Genomic DNA, 19,711 nt, shown 5'->3' on the forward strand with positions numbered 1-19,711 from the left:
GTGTGTGGGGGTGCTGATTACATAATAAAAATCTAGTTGGTCATAAATAGCCTAAATCAACTTGTACAATCTCACACTGTTTCAGTGCATTAGCTGCCAGGTGTTGCAGCGGTCAGTTAACACAGTCAAAAATGAAAATAACAGCTAAGCCTTTAATCAATTACTACAATAGCACTAGCAAGATGCTCAACAAGAAAAAGTGCTGGCAGCTGCAGTGCTTCCTTCTTATCCATGAACAGTGCCAGGTGAGGGTCAGGTGAATCACCACAGGTGTGGGGACTGTCTCATGGCCAAGAGCACTAAACAAAGGGTCCCATCATGTTATGGACTTGAGGGCCAGGAGGAAGAAGAAAGGAAAAGGCTAGGAGTGGGAAAGTATTGTCTACTGAGTTAGAATGGGGAGAAGTGTCCCCAGGCTTCTCTACTCCAGTAAGAAGTCTTGGCAGAGCTGCCTGGTAAGGCCCCAGGTGACCCAGGTGATAGGCCTTCAGATGGAGGTGCCTGGGCCAGCAGTGCAGATATGCCCAAGAGCAGTGCTGTCCAGGCAATGCTGAACCCTGAGTGCAACTCAGAGACTGTGTGCATTAGCCATGCCTCAGTCGGGGGGGGGGGGGGGGCAGAGGGGTAGGGAGGGAGAGACAGCATTCCCCCACGAGAGGTGAAGCATTTTTAATTGCTTCTCATCAGGTCTAAAAAAAAAATCACACTGGAAATGGAGCTAGACTCCTCAGGTAAGATGATTTGTTTCACTAAATACCTAAAAATAATGTAAAGGTACAATAATTAGGAAAAAGTAGTACTGATGAATGGTAAATAAACCAATGGAACATAACAGAGAAACCAGAAACAGATCTATGCATATACAATTGATATAAGACAAATGAGTAATGTACAACCATGGGGAAAAGATGGTCTTTCCTGTAAGTGATGACAGATAAATTGGATATTCATATGGGGAAAGAATGAATTTGACTCTATCTTACTCATACATAAAATCAGTTTCAGCTGAATCACTCTACGTACACCTGAACAAATATAACACTGTAGGTTAACTACAATGGAATTAAAAAAATTTTTTTAAATATTTTATTTATTCATGAGAGACAGAGAGAGAGGCAGAGACATAGGCAGAGGGAGAAGGCTCCATGCAGGGAGCCCGATGTGGGACTCGGTCCCAGGTCTCCAGGATCACGCCCTGGGCTGAAGCAGGCACCAAACTGCTGAGCCACCCAGGTGTCCCAAAATTAAAAATTTTTAAATATCAATTTCAAATGGATTATAGATATAAAATGGAAAAAGGAAAACTGTAAGACTTTTAAAGTGTAAGTACAGGTTATCTTCATGATCTCAAGGCAGAGTTGTTTTTTTTTGTTTTCAGAGAAAGAATTGTTCAAATACATACCAAACAAAAAGACACACAAAAAAAGATAAACTGGACTATATCAAAATTTAAAAACTAATGCTCATCAAAGGCATCATTAAGAAAATTAAAAGGCAAGTCATTGAGTTGGAGAAGGTATTTGTATTCTTAGTGAAAGGGCCTCATATTAAGAATAGGTAAATAATTCCTATAACATATGTAACAATCTATACAGGAACTTTCCATAAAGAACACAAAACAACCAATAAGCACACAATGAGCTTCTCTATTCTCTACTCTTGGTCCAAGAGACGTGACCTGACCTCATCTCTCAAGGCTAGCAAGGGCATAAACAATACAAACAAGTGGCTGGGGTAGAAATGTGGCCAGGGTCCTGCTGTGCTGGCACACCCAGCAGGACATGCAGGAGGGCAAGAGGTCCAGGGAGGGTTGTCTCTCCCAACAATGGCACAGTTACAATGTAAAATGTGGGATACCTGGGTGGCTCAGCGGTTGAGCATCTGCCTTTGGCCTCAGGGAATGATCCCAGAGTCCTGGGATCAAGTTTCACATCCTGCTCCCGCTTGAAGCCTGCTTCTCCCTCTGCCTGTGTCTCTGCCTCTCTCTGTCTTTCATGAATAAACAAAATCTTAAAAAAAAAAAAAAAAAAACTTTTAATTGGAATGCTAAGTATTCCTATCTCTTCTTTCTCCCTATATACCCCAAATATATCTAGACCAGGTAATTTATTTTGTTGTGGGGACTCTTTGGGCATGCAGGATGTTGAGCAGCATCCCTCGCCTCAATCTGCTAGATGCCAGTAGCATCTCAACTGTTCACTGATGGTACAACCGAAAATATCTCCAGATGTTGCCAATATTCTCCAATTGAGAACCATTGATTTAATTTCAGATACAGAAGTCTATTCTCAAGCACTTCTGCAATTGTAACTTTAAAATACAGTAATCTCTAGTTTCCTATTCCTTTTTTTTTTTTTTTTTTAGATTTTATTTATTTATTCATGAGAGACACAGAGAGAGAGAGGCAGAGAGAGAGGCAGAGACACAGGCAGAGGGAAAAGCAGGCTCCACACAGGGAGCCTGACGTGGGACTCGATCCTGGGTCTCCAGGATCAGGCCCTGGGCTGCAGGCGGCACTAAACCGCTGCACCACTGGGGCTGCCCTAGTTTCCTATTCCTATTTTCTTCCTGAATGAATAAATAAATTTGGCCAAACAAATGAAGAGCTTCGTATTTCAGTTTTCACATATATATTCTAAAATTGGGATTTAAAATAAATAAATAAATACATACATACATACTTACATACATAAATAAAGTTGAGATTTTTTAAAAAGATTTTTTATTTATTCATGAGAGACACACAGAGAGAGGCAGAGACACAGGCAGAGGGAGTAGCAGGCTCCATCCAGGGAGCCTGACATGGGACTCGATCCCAGGTCTCCAGGATCAGGCCCTGGGCTGAAAGCAACGCTAAACTGCTGAGGCACCCGGGGTGCCCTAAAGCTGATTTTTTTTTTTTCGGATTTTATTAACTTATTTGAGAGAGCCCAAGAGCGAGCAGGGGGAGAGGCAGGGAAAGAGGGAGCAGCAGACTCCCTGCTGAGCACTGAGCCCCATGCAAAGCTCAATCCCATGACATGGAGATCATGACCTGAGCCAAAGTCAGATGCTTAACAGACTGACCCATCCAGGTGCCCCAAAAGTTGGATTTTTTAGTCTTAGTCTGAGAAACAGTTATAGATATGGTACAGAAAGAAGTCTACCTACAAAGTGGTAAGACACATAACCTTGCAAACAGCTTATAAATTTCTGTAGACAACTTCATAAATGATCCACACAATGATTTGACAAACATTTATTAAACACCTACTGAGTGCTCAGCACTGTACTAGGCACTGGGGGGGTGTAGAGATACAAATGTAAAAGCTATTATTCCTGCCCTCAAGGAGCTTACAATTTAATTTTGGAAATGAATACAAATGAAACTACAGTACAGAGTGCTAGAAAATAATTACAAAGCAACATATTAGTAAGTACATGGACCACAGTACAAACTCAAGGGATAAGTGCTGCGGCACACAGGAGAAGGGATGTCTCCATATGAGATGAAGTCAGGGAGAGCTCACTCAGAAAATATAAAGAAGCTAGGCTTGAAGAGAGTGATGAACAAGAGCTGGGGCCAAAAAACAATCCACACAAAAGACAGTGGATGAGAAAGGCACAGGGGCAAGGGCTTGTAAGACAAGTTTGAACACGAGTCGAGGTGAATATGCTGGAGAATGAGGCTAGGGCAGATTAAGCACAAAGGGCAAAGTAATGGGAAATTCGAACACCAGTGCTCTGCTAAGAATTATCTGCTGAGTGTTCTTGACTGGAAATGGATTGGAGGGGCAGCCCCGGTGATGCAGCGGTTTAGCGCCGCCTGCAACCCGGGGTATGATCCTGGAGACCCAGGATTGAGTCCCATATTGGGCTTCCTGCAGGGAGCCTGCTTCTCCCTCTGCCTGTGTCTCTGCCTCTCTCTTCGCTCTCTCTGAATGAATAAATAAATAAATCTTAAAAAAAAGGGGGGGGGAATGGATTGGAGGAGGATCACCGTTACAGGAAGCATTACAGGATGGGGATCTTGAAAGCAAGGGAATTAGAAAGAAATTACAATTACCTAGGCCTCAGATGATACTATATCTGCAGAAGGCTGCAAGGGGATGGCAAAAATGTAAAAGATCCAGCCTCAAGGATAAAACTAAGAATTGGAATGTAGAGTGGAGAGCAGAAAAAGAATAAAAGACAATTCAAGATGGGGAAAAGAAATATGAAGTACAGGGTGCCTGGCTGGCTCAGTCAGGGGAGCACGGGACTCCATCTTAGGGTGGTTGAGTTTTAGCCCCACATTGGGCTTGGAGCCCACTTAAAAAATAGGCAAGGCAGGGAGTCTATTCAGGCTAAAGAACCTAAGCTATAATGCCTATTTAAAAGGAAGATGGGAGTGAGAGACAAGAGTGATGAGATCAGTTTTCAAATACTAAGCTGTGTAGCTATCTGACCCACAAAGCAGGAAATATTAAGTTACTGAAATACAGAAGATAAGTGTAAACAATCAAAATAGATAGAAGTGAATATAGAAAAAAAACTGGATAAAATCAAGACATGGGGGTTATTTTCAGTGGAGAGGAGAAAAAAGACAAAGAAAAGCTAGAAATTGAGAGGAAAATGACAAAAAAAAAAAAAAAAAAAAGGATCCCACAAGCCAAGTAAGAGAATTCCTGAGATGCAGGGTAACTCAACAGTATGAAAACAGATCAACAAGGACAAGAACTAAGAAAAGGCATATTTATCCATAGGACACTTCAGTGCAATATTGAGTACAAAAGCTAGTAAGAAGTTTCAAGAGTACATTAATGAGAAAATGGGGTTAATGATGATGGATAGTATGTTTGAAAAACCATGACTGATAGAAGAAACAGAACGGCAGTTGGAAATGTGCAGTGAAGTTGAAGGTTTTCCACATTTATGCTGTAGGTAAACTTAACTACTGTCATCCCAATTGACCATACATGCCTGGCCTGGCACAGGGATATTTCATTTCCCTCCAATTTCAATTTTAGTTTCCTGGGGCAGGTTAGAGAGAAATGTACTCAAATCTGTATATTATTGCTTTATCCTCTGAGTTACTCTTTTAAACATGTTTTACTTGTACCATTTAGTTTTCTAGTACTACAAAGCATCAAAAGTATCATTTAAAGATACAGTTATCAACTAGAATGACATTTTCAACCCATTCTCCAGTAACTGCAATGGATTTGCACTACACTGTACCTTCCCTTCCCCAGTGAATTTTCAAACGGCTGGCCAGGGTCAGGGTGTTCATTAAAGACATGGTAGCACAGTGATCAGCACAGGCTCAAGAATCTAATCCTGTAGGGAAGAGTCCCTGCTCTGTCATTTCCCCAGCTACCTAACCTTGGTCAACTCGCCTCTCTAAGCCTATTTTCCTCGTCTATAATATATGGGATATAATATGTCATAACCAAGAGAAATACTTAGCACAGGGCTTGGCACACAGTAAGTGCTTAATAAATGTCACCTATGACTATTTAGAGTCTCAGGACTAAGAGTAATGCTAACTGCTCTATATGGGGAACATCCACATTCTAGCGCTACCTTGCTCAATGGTGGAAATCACTGAAACCTATTAAGACGTGTCTTCTATGACTAAGTTGGATGGCAGCAGAGTTACAGAAGAACTACTTTATCATGCTAAAATGAAAAGATCATGATGGGAGAAGAAAGTACTGGTCAACAGTTCATTTCAGATTAAGAGTGTAAAAATAGAATCTGCAGGATATAAGAACTTAGCACACATCACCCAGTCAGGAGCTCACAATAAGGTCATAAAGATCAACACCACTCCAGTGCCAAGAGTAAGAAGTGGAGACCAAGAATGGACTTCTATGTGTGCCCCCGCAAAAACAATAGCCTTTTCTACTTCTTACACTATGTGGCTATTTTTATATGTGGGCTGAGCCAACCTCCATAGTTCTTTCAAGTCACAATTTTCCTCATTCATTTCAGCATCACACTAATCTTCCTGGGCATATTTTCTTTTCTCTGAATTTCTGTCAGATGCTTAGTGATTATAGTTTAAGTAACATGGCTACACAGTTCTCTGAGTAGAGAGATATTAGCAGGAATACTTAGTCATTTTCAGCATGTTGCTCTAAGAGCTTTCACTGAAATAAAATACAAGTGCCCCTCTGAACTATGTGGGAGGATTGCATGTATGTGTGCACATATTTTCCCTCTGACAACGTACCATCCTATCTGCACACAGGCAGCACCGGCCTCAGGCAGAACTGGTGTCTTACAGAGGGTAAGGCGTAACTGAAGCAGGGAGCAAGGATCTGGAGACAACCAGATTTATTTGTGGTTTCTTGAAATTTCAAGTACAAGGGAATGAGGAATGGAATTCCCTTCAAGTGCAAGGGAATCTATAGGTCAAAATAAATAAAGGGGGAAGAGTAAGAAAATAAGGATAACAGAAAGCACCGTATTGAGAGTTAACCAAGGAAACCAGGATGACAAATGACAGGTGGGTATCAAATGACTTAGTGAAACAGGTTTAATTAATAACCTTGATGTTGTTAGTGGCCAGAGTAGGTGACAGCAGAGAAGAGAAGGGATTTTATAGAGAAGGAATTTATGATCCAAATGGCAGACCTTTATGATGAGAGATCTTATGACTGATTTTGGAAAAAAAACATCAATTGTAAAATAATTTGATTAGCAAGTGTCCCTGCTTAGAACAGTCAATGGGAAGTTGTGTAACTTCTCTTGGCATGTATCCTATCCCTCTGAACGGGATTAACGGAATCAGTTACAATTCTGAAAGCTGATTTTGGAAAAAAGCCAAAAGTAACCATTACAAATGTGATGAACAAGTGGCTAATGGTCATATTTGGAGGAGTGGTAGCACTACTGGAACAGCAGCACTACCAGGATAATTAGATTAGAAGTACTGAATTTAAAGGACAAACCATGTAGGTGCATAGATTCTGGTGAGTTACTGAAACCAGCCTCATTACTTTATATAACATCCCTTGGTATACTGAGAAAGCCTCCAAGAAGAAAGATAGTGCCTGGTGATGAGGAGTTAATACTGTGTCTCTGCTGGATTACAGATGGGAGTACACCAGAATTCAGAAGGATGAGGATCTAGGAGGTAAAGTATTTGACAGATCACCACTGTGGACATAGCTAATGGTAAGAACACCTGGAGAATGGAGGGTAAGGTACTAAGGCCATCTAATGAGGTGGGACCAGGGTAATGTCATGAGTGATACAGATCATCAGGTCAGGGGTTTGTGCAGACTGATAAGAACCAGAGAGGACAGTACTGTAACAGGTCAAGAGGGTTGAGTGTATGTTCTTTGTAAGGATTTTTAGGTCTTCTTCACGTACCTGTCTCCTCTTTCTCCCACGTGATGCTGTAATGGGGAGAGTTTAAACACCTGTGCACCACAGTATACAGTGGGAAGGTGGAAAGGAGAGCCAGAAGTCACCAAAAGGTACAACCACAGAAGCTCAAGAGTACTCAGGCTGAGTCTCCACTCACCTCTTTCTCTGCTTCATCCCCACAACCATCACTTCCTTTGCTGACACAGGTACTGGGGCTGGGGCTGGGGGTGGTGAAGAATACGTATAGATGCCCAATGACTCAGTGGAGTCAGTGAAGGTGATATATGAAGAAAAATGCTGGAGTGCTGTTAAAAATATAGCATTCTGAGTTTGCGTGGAAATACAGGTTTTCACTATCAGGAACATTAGAATAAAAACAAAATGCACACTTAAGCATAAATACATTAAGTGCCTGTAAAAATTTCCCTAGAACTAGGTTCTTAGAAAGCTAAATACAAAATAAGTCTCACATAGAGGCTGCTTCAAACTCTAAAGTAGCTTCTCAGATCAGATATGGAGCACAAGTACACCCTCAGGGGAACCAATGGCGGAAGGGGATCAGAGGAGATGGGAAGAAGCAGAGGAACTAGGAGGTGTGTAGCCTCTCTCAAACCTACAGCTATTCTCCCAAAACAAAACTAAGTGCCTCCATGACAAGCAACCTGCCCTAATGCTATTGTGTTTCTAAAGGATCCTTTAGGCCATCAGGAGTGCCACTCCTTCAGACACCTCCCAAGACAGTCAACCTAATCCACCTGCATCAAGGCACTGGCCCAAACTACTGAAGAGTTATTCTAACTCCACCACCAATATTAATTCTGACCATGGGTGAGATTGCAATGATGACACACTCTGGCTTTTTACTACACTGAAAGACCTCTCACCAGCATGTTTCTCTCATGTTGAATAATGCCCAAACCAATACTGTGTTTTTTTCCCTAAACTCCTATGGATTCAGATTTTTCTCCACTGTGGATTCTCTGATGCCGAATGAGACTTGATCTCTGAATAAAGGCTTTCCCACATTCATTACATTGATAGGGCTTCTCCCCTGTGTGAATTCTCAGATGCTGTATGAGGCCAGTGTTCCCATTGAAAGCTTTCCCACATTCTTTACATTTATAGGGTCTTTCTCCAGTGTGGATTCTCTGATGTTCAATAAGGCCTGACTTCTGACTGAAGGCCCTCCCACACTCATTACATTTGTAGGGTTTCTCCCCAGTGTGGCTTCTCTGATGGCCAATAAGATGTGAGCTCCGCCTGAAGGTTTTCCCACACTCATCACACTCATAGGGCTTCTCCCCAGTGTGGATTCTCTGATGTCCAATGAGGTGAGAGCTATGACTGAAGGCCTTCCCACACTCATTACACTCATAGGGTCTCTCCCCACTGTGGATTCTCTGGTGCAGGATCAGGCCCGCGCTCTGACTGAAGGCCTTTCCACACTGATTGCACTGATATGGCTTCTCCCCAGTATGGATCCTCTGGTGCAGGATCAGGCCTGTGTTCTGACTGAAGGCTTTCCCACACTCCTTACAGTGATAGCGCTTTACTTTGTTGTGGATATCCTGATGGGAAAGAAGGGCTGACCTGTAACTGAAGGCTTTACCACACACATTACATTGGTAGGGTTTCTCCCCAGTGTGGATTCTCCAGTGGCGAACAAGGCCTGAGCTCTGAGCAAAGCTCTTCCCACATTCATCACATTTATGTCGTCTCTCCTGGGCGGGATTTCCCCGCTGCCTTTCTAATCTGCCCAGAAGATCTCGGGTTTCTCCATGCTCAAGACCCCCGATAACATCCCCGTTGCATCTGGCAGCTGTCTCTCCATGCGGTTGGATTCCAGTAGATATTACCTGTTTTGAAGCTAATTCCCTGTTCTCATTCCTGGTCTCACCACCTGAAATGAAAATGTGAGAAACATCAAGCTAAAGTCACTTTCTATTCTCTATGTTACAAAAGAATCAAACATAAGGGAAACACATGGAAAACTAGCAGTAAACACAAAGCTTCCATCTGTTTCCAAATGCTGTCATAGAGGGAGATGAAAGCAGGGTCTAGCACAAGCCCCACAGGCCAAATGGGGAAGAAGTGCCATAAAGAAAGAGGGATAAAGAAAGATGGGCAGCCCCGGTGGGGCAGTGGTTTAGTGCCACCTGCAGCCCAGGGCGTGATCCTGGAGACCCTGGATAGAGTCCCACATCGGGCTCTCTGCGTGGAGCCTGCTTCTCCCTCTGCCTGTGTCTCTGCCTCTCTCTCCGTGTCTCTGTGAATAAATAAATAAATTTTTTTTAAGATTAATTTATTTATGAGAAACACAGAGAGAGAGAGAGAAAGAGAGAGGCAGAGAGACAGGCAGAGGGAGAAGCAGGCTCCACGCAGAGAGCCCGATGTGGGACTCGATCCAGGGTCTCCAGGATCACGCCCTGGGCTGCAGGCGGCACTAAACCACTGCCCCACCGGGGCTGCCCTAAATAAATAAAATCTTTAAAAAAAAAAAAAAAAAAAAAGAAAGAAAAAGAAAAGAAAGAGGGATGTTGGGAGGGCACTAAAGCAGGGAAGGGATCACCTGAGGAGAAGTTGGGGAGTGGGAAGAAATATGGAACTGCTGAAAAACCTAACGGGACAGAAAGGGAAAAAAGCCGCAGTCACTGAAAGGGCAGAGGCACAACAGCCTAACAGGGTGAAATCTAGGTAAATATTCTACAGGCCTGGGAGCAGAAGAAATAACTCCAACTGCATACAGAACAGTACACAAGAGGAGTCCTAGACTGGAGAACAGAAATCCATCTTAGAGCATTGTTTCTGTTAGTTCTTGAGTTCCTCAACAATGTCTCTCAGGAAGATCACAGCTACTATCACATAACAAAACACCTTAATTGATAACAATAACCAGAGCTCTCCTTACCCAGGGAGAACATGTTTCTGTAATTCTCTGGCCTATTATCTCTGCGATCCTTCTGTGATGGATCAAGAAGCCACTCCTCTCGAATTAGGGACACAGCCATGTCTTCGATCTTCTCCAAAGTCTGAAACAAAACAAAATCCCCATGTGGGACCGGGACTATTCTACAGGTCAAGCTCAGAGTATCAGAGATCCGCCAGGGTTGGAGAGGATCAAGGGGTGGGAACATACTGTATAAAGGGATCTAAAGCAGCTTGGAGGAAGAGGGAAATGCACCAGTTTTATTGGAGGGAAAAATCAAGAATCATGCAAAAAGGGACCCCCCTGGATGGCTCAGTGGTTGAGCACGCCTGCCTTCGGCCCAGGGCGTAATCCTGGAATCTCAGGATTTAGTCCCACATTAGGCTCCCTGCATGGAGCCTGCTTTTGTCTCTGCCTATGTCTCTGCCTCTCTCTCTGTCTCTTATGAATTAAAAAGAAAAAGAATCCTGCAAAAAGAATTTGGGGCAAGTTTCTTGGTCAATACTGGTACAGCGAGTCCAGACATAAGGTAGATGCCACTATTGCTGCTGGAACCCCAGGGCTGGGGTTCAGGGAGAAGCAGTACAACTCACCTGGAACCCTGCTGTGAGAAGTGTTGCTGTCATCTCCTGGTCTCCAGGACTTCCTTTCTGGGAAGGCGTAGGACTCTGAGAAGTAGAGATGGCTGAGAGAGAAAAAAGGAGCTGAGTGAGACCAGCCCTGTCCCACATTTGCAGCAGTCAGCGCTAACTCATTCCAAAGATGCTTGCATTTCAAAACATATGCATATCAGATTTTGCACATAAAATGCTGAGGGACCCCTGGCTGGCTTGGTAGGTAGAGAATGCAGTTCTTGATCTCCGGATTATAAATTCAAGCCCCAAGCTGGGTCCAGAGATTGCTTAAGTAAACTTTTAAAAGTAACACATACATATGTAAATATATTTGTTTTTTTTTTTAATAAAAAGAGTAAAATAAAATGCTGGTATCTTGAGCACTGGATCTATACCTATGGTTGCCCACAACACATCTGCTCTTGCATGTCCTACTCAGCCTCAAATTGAATGTCAAAAATAGAGTACTGGTTTCCTAACAGGAATTGCTTTACAATTTATTTTCTCCCACCAAAGCTACATTCTATTCTTGTGCTTCTGTACAGAGTTTATTTAGGTCTTGATCTCTTGGCAAATGGAATAGAACAAATTTCTCTCTATTAACTCTATTACCTTTCTGAAATGTCTACCATGACTACCAGTATCTGCTTCCTAGAGATACCAGACAAGCAATACCAAAATTAACCGACTACTGTGTCTTGGACAACAAGCTTTAGAATTTTAGACAATAATCATATTACTAGCTGAAACTGTTTCTATGTTGTTCCTTTAGAAATATTAAAAATCCATTTATGAAACAAATTGCTTTAAACCACATAAGTGAAACAGTAAAAAAAAAAAAAAGTGAAACAGTAAGAAAAGCAGAGCAAGTATGAGACGAGTTTAGAATATCTTGTTCTGTAAGAAGGTAAGAAATTCTCAAAAATAATGGAGAAATGTCAAAAGGATGCAGGAGTCAGCCAGAGGGGCCTCCTCTGACCAAATCTCAGACAATTTAAGCATAAAAATAAACATAGTAACAAATAAAAACAGAGATATTTTATTTCTGGAATAAAATAAGAATTTATGAGTCCATACTGACAAATTAATAAAATAAAATGGGGAGGAGGGAACACTCTCTATTACAACAAATACATGTTAGTGTTTCAGCAACAGAAGCTTGAAGAGATTCAAGAGGATCTTGCCACAAATTACTTATTAACTACAAAGAGAAAAATATTAACTTTATAATGACTAACCTAGCAAGAATAACCTTAACTAAGTCATCAAAAATACCAACACCATGGGCAGCCTGGGTGGCTCAGCAGTTTAGCGCCACTTTCAGCCCAGGGCCTGATCCTGGAGACCTGGGATGGAGTCCCACACTGGGCTCCCTACATGGAACGTGCTTCTCCCTCTGCCTGTGTCTGTCTGTCTCTCTCCATGTCTCTCATGAATAAATAAAATATTCAAAAAAAATAAAACAAACAAACAAACAAAACAGGAATAGGACAAATTGCTGCTGTACTGCAGAGGTGGCGGCAATAGCACTTCTGGGGTACTCCTACCACATACACACAACTGGAATTTACACATAAGGAAACATCACACAAGCCCAAATTGCAGTCATTTTGTAAAAGAACCGACCTGTACTTATCAGAATTGTCAAGGTCATGAAAGGCAAATGGCTGAGGAACTATTCCAAATTAAAGGCATCTACAGAGACACAACTGACTACAAAGGATAATCCTGGACTGGACTCTGGAAGAACATTATTGGGACAACTGGCAAAACAAAAATATAAACTGTGGACCAGATTAGTACTGTATCAGCATTACATTTCCTAACTGTGATGCATTTATTGAGGCTATCCAAGAAAATGTTCTTGCATGAGGAATCATATACTGAAATAGTTTCAAAGAAAGTGACATATTACCAACAAAACCACAAAAATGACTATGTTGTTAATACACTGGGATAACAGAAACGTGTGAAGATATAAAAATTCCCGAATTCTTTAATTTGTTCATGAATTTAGCAGTGGGACTGACAATCTGTATTTGAAGCCTACAAAAACACAGAAATTCTATTTGCTGGTTCTCTAGGAACTCAACAGGCACTTCCTTTCTCTTCTTACTCCTCCTTCCTCGTCAATGAGATCTGGCCCCTCACCTCTCTCTTGTGACCCTTGGGGCACCAGAGATTTATGCTGGGCTGCCACAGGTCGGAGCTGAGTATGTGGAAGCTCTGGTGCAGACTCTGAATTCACTACCTCTTCCCAGAGTCCATGTCCATGTGCACGGGCTGGGACCTGAAAACAAGGGGACAGTTGCATTACAAGGAATTCCTTTGTGAAAGGAAGCGAACAGCATAAGGGGACCCAGGCACACCTATAGGCATATATGCTTGTTAAAGGAAGCAGAATTTCACCTACTTCCTAGGGGCAGTGAGAACACAAACATGTTGATTAGCACAGAAAGGCATCATTTCTGCTGATGCCCTCCCTTCCTGCCATTCTGCACATGTAATGTATGGAAAGAATGATAAACAGAAACTTAAAGCAGTGCTATTTAGCAGAAAAAAACTTTGGTAATGCACTAGGAAACTGAGGTCTGGTCTCAGATCTACCTTTAATTATGTGTCCAGAGTAATTCAAGTAACAAGCTCTCTACATATCAGTTTCCCATCTGGCAAAGAGGAATAATAATAGTTGCCTAGTTGCCAAGAATGTTACGAGGATAAAAAAATGTATACATAGCCTTCACAAAAATAAAAAGAACTCTACAAATACAAGCCACATGGCACTAGACCTATCTTCATCCTCCTACAACAGAAATGGATCCAGCCTTTCTTTATTCTCCTGTTGTGGTGCCAATATTCCTCCAGCCAGGTTCCAAACCACCCAGTCACAGCATGCACACTCCTTTTACTTACTGGCCGGCCTAATATATCAATCTGCCTTTCCAAATCCTCCAATAGGGTTACCACCTCCTCTCCGTTCTCTAGCTGATGTTCCTTAACCAGAGTTTGGAGCTCCTCAGGCAGGATGGTCAAGAACTGCTCTAGCACTAGTAACTCCAAGATCTGCTCCTTGGTGTTCAAATCTGGCCTCAGCCACTGATGGCAAAGTGCGCGGAGCTGGATCAGAGCTTCTCGGGGTCCTAATGTCTCCTGGTAGCATAACTTCCTGAAGCGCAGGCGAAACAGCTCTTGGCCAGGAGGGTTCTTTTCATGCAGACTAGATTCCTGGTCCCAGCCATGATCTTCCTCTACCTTGACGATTACCAAGTCTTCTTCTGGAGCTTGGTCTGGTGTGGATGGGGCTAACAATTTTCTTGATTCTGCTGCCATTTAGGGCTGGAAAAGCTCGGGACGCTTGTTTCCACTATCTTTTTTATCTTAAGAGAAGAACTTTCCAAGGATCTCTTCTGTAAGGGCAATTCTTAGGGTAGAGAAACTGTCAAACAACATTAAAGCAAGTCAAAGGTCATAGTAATTTACTAAGGCGTCTTAACAAGCTCCTTACCGCAACACATACCTCATGGCTCAGTCATTTAAGTGATCCCTCCACTGTCCCAGAAGTAACTCCTTCCCTAACTTTCTGCCATGCCAAACACCCATCTGAGGAATATTCCCTTCCTTCTGCTTCCTCTCCTTAGGGATGGGGAATACAGCAAAGTCAGGAAACTATGCAGAGTGGGTCTAATTGAAGGTCTGCATTTAACCTCAGCTGGCCCTCAATGAAGCTGATTTAACTCTTTCAGCATTTACTACATCAGCTATACTGTTATAACACACTCAAGCTCTCAGCCTATCCCTCACACTCAACAGAGGAAACTAATTTTTTTTTAAATATTTTATTTATTTATGAGACACACAGAGAGAGAGAGACACAGGCAGAGGGAGAAGCAGGCTCCTCACAGGGACCCCAATGCAAGACTCGATCCCGTGACTCAGGATCACGCCCTGAGCCAAAGGCAGATGCTCAACCATTGAGCCACCCAGGCATCCTGAGGAGACTAATTTCTATATAATCTAGCTCAAGGTATTGTCCAGAACTGTCCTAACACCATGCTCTTCTCCACCTAACAGCATTATCCTACTGTGCTCTCCATCCTCCCTCCTGTCTCAAGGCTAACTACTACTTCTACTGCAGACGTTATCTCCCTCTACAACTCTTTGGAGCACTGGCCCTACCTCTCCAAAGAACCTACAGTTCCTAACCACACATGTAACCGAGAAGTCTAGTCCTACACAATAATGAACTTTCACAGTGTTTTATAAATAAAATCATACAGTAGGTACCCTTTTGAGTCTGGCATCTTTCACTCAGCATAATCCATATGAGATCATCAATATTGTTGACTGTATCAGCAGTTTGTTCTTTATATGGATGTACATTTATCCATTCTTCAGTTGAGAGAGCTCTCAAATCATTTTCAGTTTTTGACAATTACAAATAAAACCACTATGGACATCTGGATGTTGAGTTTTAGTGTGAACAAGTTTTCATTTCACTTGAGCAAATATCTAAAACTGCTGGGTCATACGGTTAAGTATAATTTTATAAGAAACTGCAAAACTGTCCTCTAACGTGGCTATAACACTCTGCATTCCACTAGCTATGGAGAACTGCTGTTGCTCTATCCTGACAAGCATTTGATACTCTTTTACTTTTAACTTTAGATATCCATTGAGTGTGTAATGATATCTTACTATGGTTTTATTTATTTATTATCTTACTTTTATTTTTAACCACTCTCTGGTGCTGCACTATGGTTTTAATTTACATTTTTCGGGACGCCTGGGTGGCTCAGTGGTTGGGCATCTGCCTTCAGCCCAGGACATGATCCCGGGTCTGGGGATCGAGTCCAGCATCGGGCTCCCTGTGTGGAGCCTGCTTCTCCCTCTGCCTATGTCTCTGCCTCTGTCTCTCTCATGAATAAATAAAAAAAAAATAAAATCTTTAAAAAGAAAAAAAAACAACAACACACTAGCTATAAATACAAAATACTTTAATGTTAACTGTGCACCATTTGAGAATTTTATGTGAAGATATTAAATACACCAACATTGGGATCCCTGGGTGGCTCAGCAGTTTAGCACCGCCTTCAGCCCAGGGCGTGATCCGGATCACGTGATCAGGGCGTGATCAGGATCAAGCCCCACATTGGGCTCCCTGCATGGAGCCTGCTTCTCCCTCTGCCTGTGTCTCTGCCTCTCTTTCTCTCTCTCATGAATAAATAAATAAAATCTTTAAAAAAAAATAAATACATCAACATCATATTAAATGATATCAAATAAAGTCTCAAGAGTAAGACCCATAGAAGTCATTTAATTACCAGATTTATTCATAATTTATACCAAATCAGCCAACCAGTCTTGTTCATTCTCCATCCTGATTATTCTTTTTAGTAGTTCATTTTCTACTTTTTAGTCTCTTCCTTCTCCAATCAGGTTTTTGACAATTACAACCTATAATCAAGTACAAAGATATGGACTACAAAATTAATCTATTATGTATCCTTTTCTCAGTTTCATGTATACACATCCGCATTAAATTGGTAAGCATTTTATGCGTAAAGACTGCTTCTTACATCTTCTCTTAAGAACACTGGTCAAGGAGCACCTGGATAGTTCATTCGGTTAAGCATGAGACTCTGGGTTTCACCTCAGGTCTTGATCTCACTGTGGAGAGGTCTAGCTGGGGTAGGACTCTGCACTCAGCCTGAAGTCACCTTGAGATTCTTTCTGCCCCTCCCCCCTGAGCTCTCTCTCACTCTTAAATGGGGGTGCTTGGGTGGCTTAGTTAAGTGTCTGCATTTGGTTCAGGTCTTGATTGAGCTCTGTGATGGGCTCCCTGCTCAGCCGGCAGTCAGCTGGTCCCTCTCCCTTTGCCCCTCTCCCCTGTTTGTGCTGGAGGTGCACATGGTCTTAAATAAACAAATTCTTTAAACATAAATAAATAAGTTTAAAAAATATTTTATTTATCTGTTCATGAGAGACACAGAGAGAGAAGCAGGCTCCCTGCAGGGAGCCTGACATGGGACTCAATCCCAGGATCACTGCCTGAACCAAAGACAGAGAACTGAGCCACCCAGGTGTCTCTATATATTGAGACATCTTAAAAACAAAAACAACAACAAACCTGGTTAAGTTTACTGATTTAGGAAGTTAAAACAGCCAATCTGTAAAGTCTGATCTCAAATGCTATATAATCCTGTCAACTGGGATCCCTGGGTGGCGCAGCGGTTTGGCGCCTGCCTTTGGACCAGGGCGCGATCCCGGAGACCCAGGATCGAATCCTACGTCGGGCTCCCGGTGCATGGAGCCTGCTTCTCCCTCTGCCTCTCTCTCTCTCTCTCTGACTATCATAAATAAATTAAAAAAAAAAAAAAAGAGTCCCAAGCTCTTCTGACTGAGCCAGCCAGGTGCCTGGCCCGGTCTGCTTCAAATTAAAAAAAAAAAAAAAAATCCTGTCAACTACTAAAGGCACAACTCACATTTTATTATTTTTAAAACATTACTTTGTCAGCATTTTAGAGGGAAGAATTATTTATTTCAGAGAGAGAGGGAGAGAAGGGGGGAGAGAGGAAGGACAGAGGAAGAGAGTGTCTTAAGCAGATTCCTTGCTGAGCCCAGTCTCAGGGGGCTCAATCTCAGGACCTGAACCCAAATCAAGAGTCAGAGGCTTAACCCACTGAACCATCCAGGTGTCCCACAATTCAGATTTTAGTAGCATTCTTTTTTAGAGGTGAAAACAAATGTTTTCTTTCTTCAGATTAATTAAGTCTACTTTGGGATATTTGGGAACTTAAAACAAAATAAGAAACTTTCCAGGCTTTAAGATCAAGAAAAAAATAGGTGAGGCAAAAACTGTCCTTTAGGGGCACGTGGGTTGAGCATCTGCCTTCCGCTGAGGTCCAGGGCAGGAGTCTTGGAATGGAGTCCTGGTCCCACTCCCCACAGGGAGCCTGCTTCTCTCTCTGCCTATGTCTCTGCCTCTGTCTCTCATGAATAAACAAAAATCTTAAAAAAAAAAAAAAAGAGAGAGAGAGAGAGAAGGAGAGAAAACCCCGTCTTTTACAGTTACCTCAAACTGTGGAAGCCAGTTTTTTTTTTTAAATTTTTATTTATTTATGATAGTCACACACACACACAGAGAGAGAGAGAGGCAGAGACACAGGCAGAGGGAGAAGCAGGCTCCATGCCGGGAGCCTGATGTGGGATTCGATCCCGGGTCTCCAGGATCGCACCCTCGGCCAAAGGCAGGCGCGAAACCGCTGCGCCACCCAGGGATCCCTGGAAGCCAGTTTTAACATCTACCACATGCCACACTCAACCACAGCACAGATTCAAAATACTTAAGCGTTTGAAAAAAACAATGATTACTGCATAAAGATACTTAACTACCCAAACAGGAATATGGATCCTTTTTAGTTGGTGGCAGTGGCAGTATTGTCACCTGACAAAATGATTAGTGAGTGACAGGACTGTTGGGAAGGGGGCCCCTCTAAAAGAGTTCCCAGGCATTTACTTTTCTTACCTTTGATAAACGAAATATTCTGAGTAAGGCTGAATTCTCTATTACCCCAAAGTTGTGAAAAACGTGTCTTTTGCAGTTACCCAACCAACATACCACCATTTTCTGAATACACTACAAAGAGCAGAGTAACAGCAAAAGTAGGTTTCCAGGAATTAGGGCTTCCAAAAGCAATATATTGCTTTAAAAAAAGAAAGAAAAGAGAAAGTTGTACTATGAAGGAAATGCGAAAGTGCTAAATAATTCAGGGGGTGGAAACAGCTGGATAAAAGGTAACGCGGGGGCGGTTTTCCCGTTTTCATACACCTTCACAAAGAAAGGAGCGGAAGAGGGGAGCTATCCCCCATGGGGGGGTCTCAGCGGCCCCGACCCCCACAGTCCAGGCGCCCCCACCTCTGGGGCCCTCTCCAGACCCTCAGGTCCGTCCCCAGCAGCGGCCTAGTCCGGCCACAAAGAGCTGTCCTCCTCCGCCCGGAGCCCGAACCGTTACTCACCACGAGCTCCAGGGGCAGCACGGACGGGAAAGGCGGGCTGCATAGGCCGGACGGACCAGGAGGGAAAGGCGGGGAGAAAATCGGGAGAAAGCTGTCGCCGGCCCAGGGCCCTGCAGCCCTAACTTCCAGACCCGCGGAGGCACAACATAGACCAACGCGCATCTTGTCCCAAGGCACTTCCGGAAGCTCTCTAGGAACGCTGGAGGCCTCGAAGCTCTATGGTCGGTCGGCCTGAGCGACGCGCGCGCATCCCCCCGCGGGCCCCAGCTCTCTGGAGCCTGCGTGCCACTCGGTCCGCGGACTGGAGTGGGAAGGTGGGTTCGGGCTGGGGGCCTGGGCACGCAAACAGCCCGGCCGGCCCGTTGCTGCCTCTCTCCAGGACTCCTGCGCAGACTGCCAGTTGCATGAGGCATTCCTGCCAATCACAGTTCATAGCCTTTGGAATCCCGTTTGGCATGGAGGATAGTACACTTTAGGCTATTGTTCAAAAAATCATGGGTTGCTCAGTGGTTGAGCATCTGCCTTTGGCTCAAGTCATGATCCTGGCCTCCTAGGATCCAGTCCGGTATAGGTTCCCTGCAGGATGCCTGCTTCTCCCTCTGCCTGTGTCTCTGCCTCTCTCTGGATCTCTCATGAATAAATAAATTAAATCTTAAAAAAAAAATCACGGTGATTGAATACAAATTTGCAACGAACTTTTAGCTGAGTTCAAGCCCTTGCTTTCCTGCTGAATTGCAATCTCTTAAAAAAAACCTGCTTTGCAGCTTAGCCTTTTAAATGCTGTATCTGTGAGGGAAGCTTCACTGGTAGACTCTAG

General features: G+C 43.1%; 1 protein-coding gene across 2 annotated transcripts in view; it reads right to left on the bottom strand.

Annotated features, from left to right (window-relative positions):
* The window catches only part of ZKSCAN8 (zinc finger with KRAB and SCAN domains 8), a 31,849-nt gene extending 12,473 nt beyond the window's left edge, over positions 1–19,376 (bottom strand). Inside the window, exons 1-6 of one of the 2 annotated variants that reach the window (XR_005990300.1) lie at positions 18,895–19,376; positions 13,792–14,314; positions 13,030–13,168; positions 10,858–10,949; positions 10,247–10,367; positions 7,496–9,238 (exon numbers count right to left, since the gene is read on the bottom strand). Coding sequence is in view for 1 of the 2 variants with exons in the window: in XM_041771500.1 (XP_041627434.1) it covers positions 8,277–9,238; positions 10,247–10,367; positions 10,858–10,949; positions 13,030–13,168; positions 13,792–14,208 (1,731 nt within the window). In the remaining variant the exon portion in view is untranslated. Of the gene's footprint in view, positions 1–2,966; positions 9,239–10,246; positions 10,368–10,857; positions 10,950–13,029; positions 13,169–13,791; positions 14,315–18,894 lie in introns of those variants that run through there. The other variant, XM_041771500.1, reaches the window with a different exon arrangement.
* Between the last annotated feature and the right edge of the window lie 335 nt (positions 19,377–19,711).

This window comes from Vulpes lagopus, chromosome 10, assembly GCF_018345385.1.
Source record: "Vulpes lagopus strain Blue_001 chromosome 10, ASM1834538v1, whole genome shotgun sequence".
Taxonomy (NCBI): Eukaryota; Metazoa; Chordata; class Mammalia; order Carnivora; family Canidae; genus Vulpes; species Vulpes lagopus.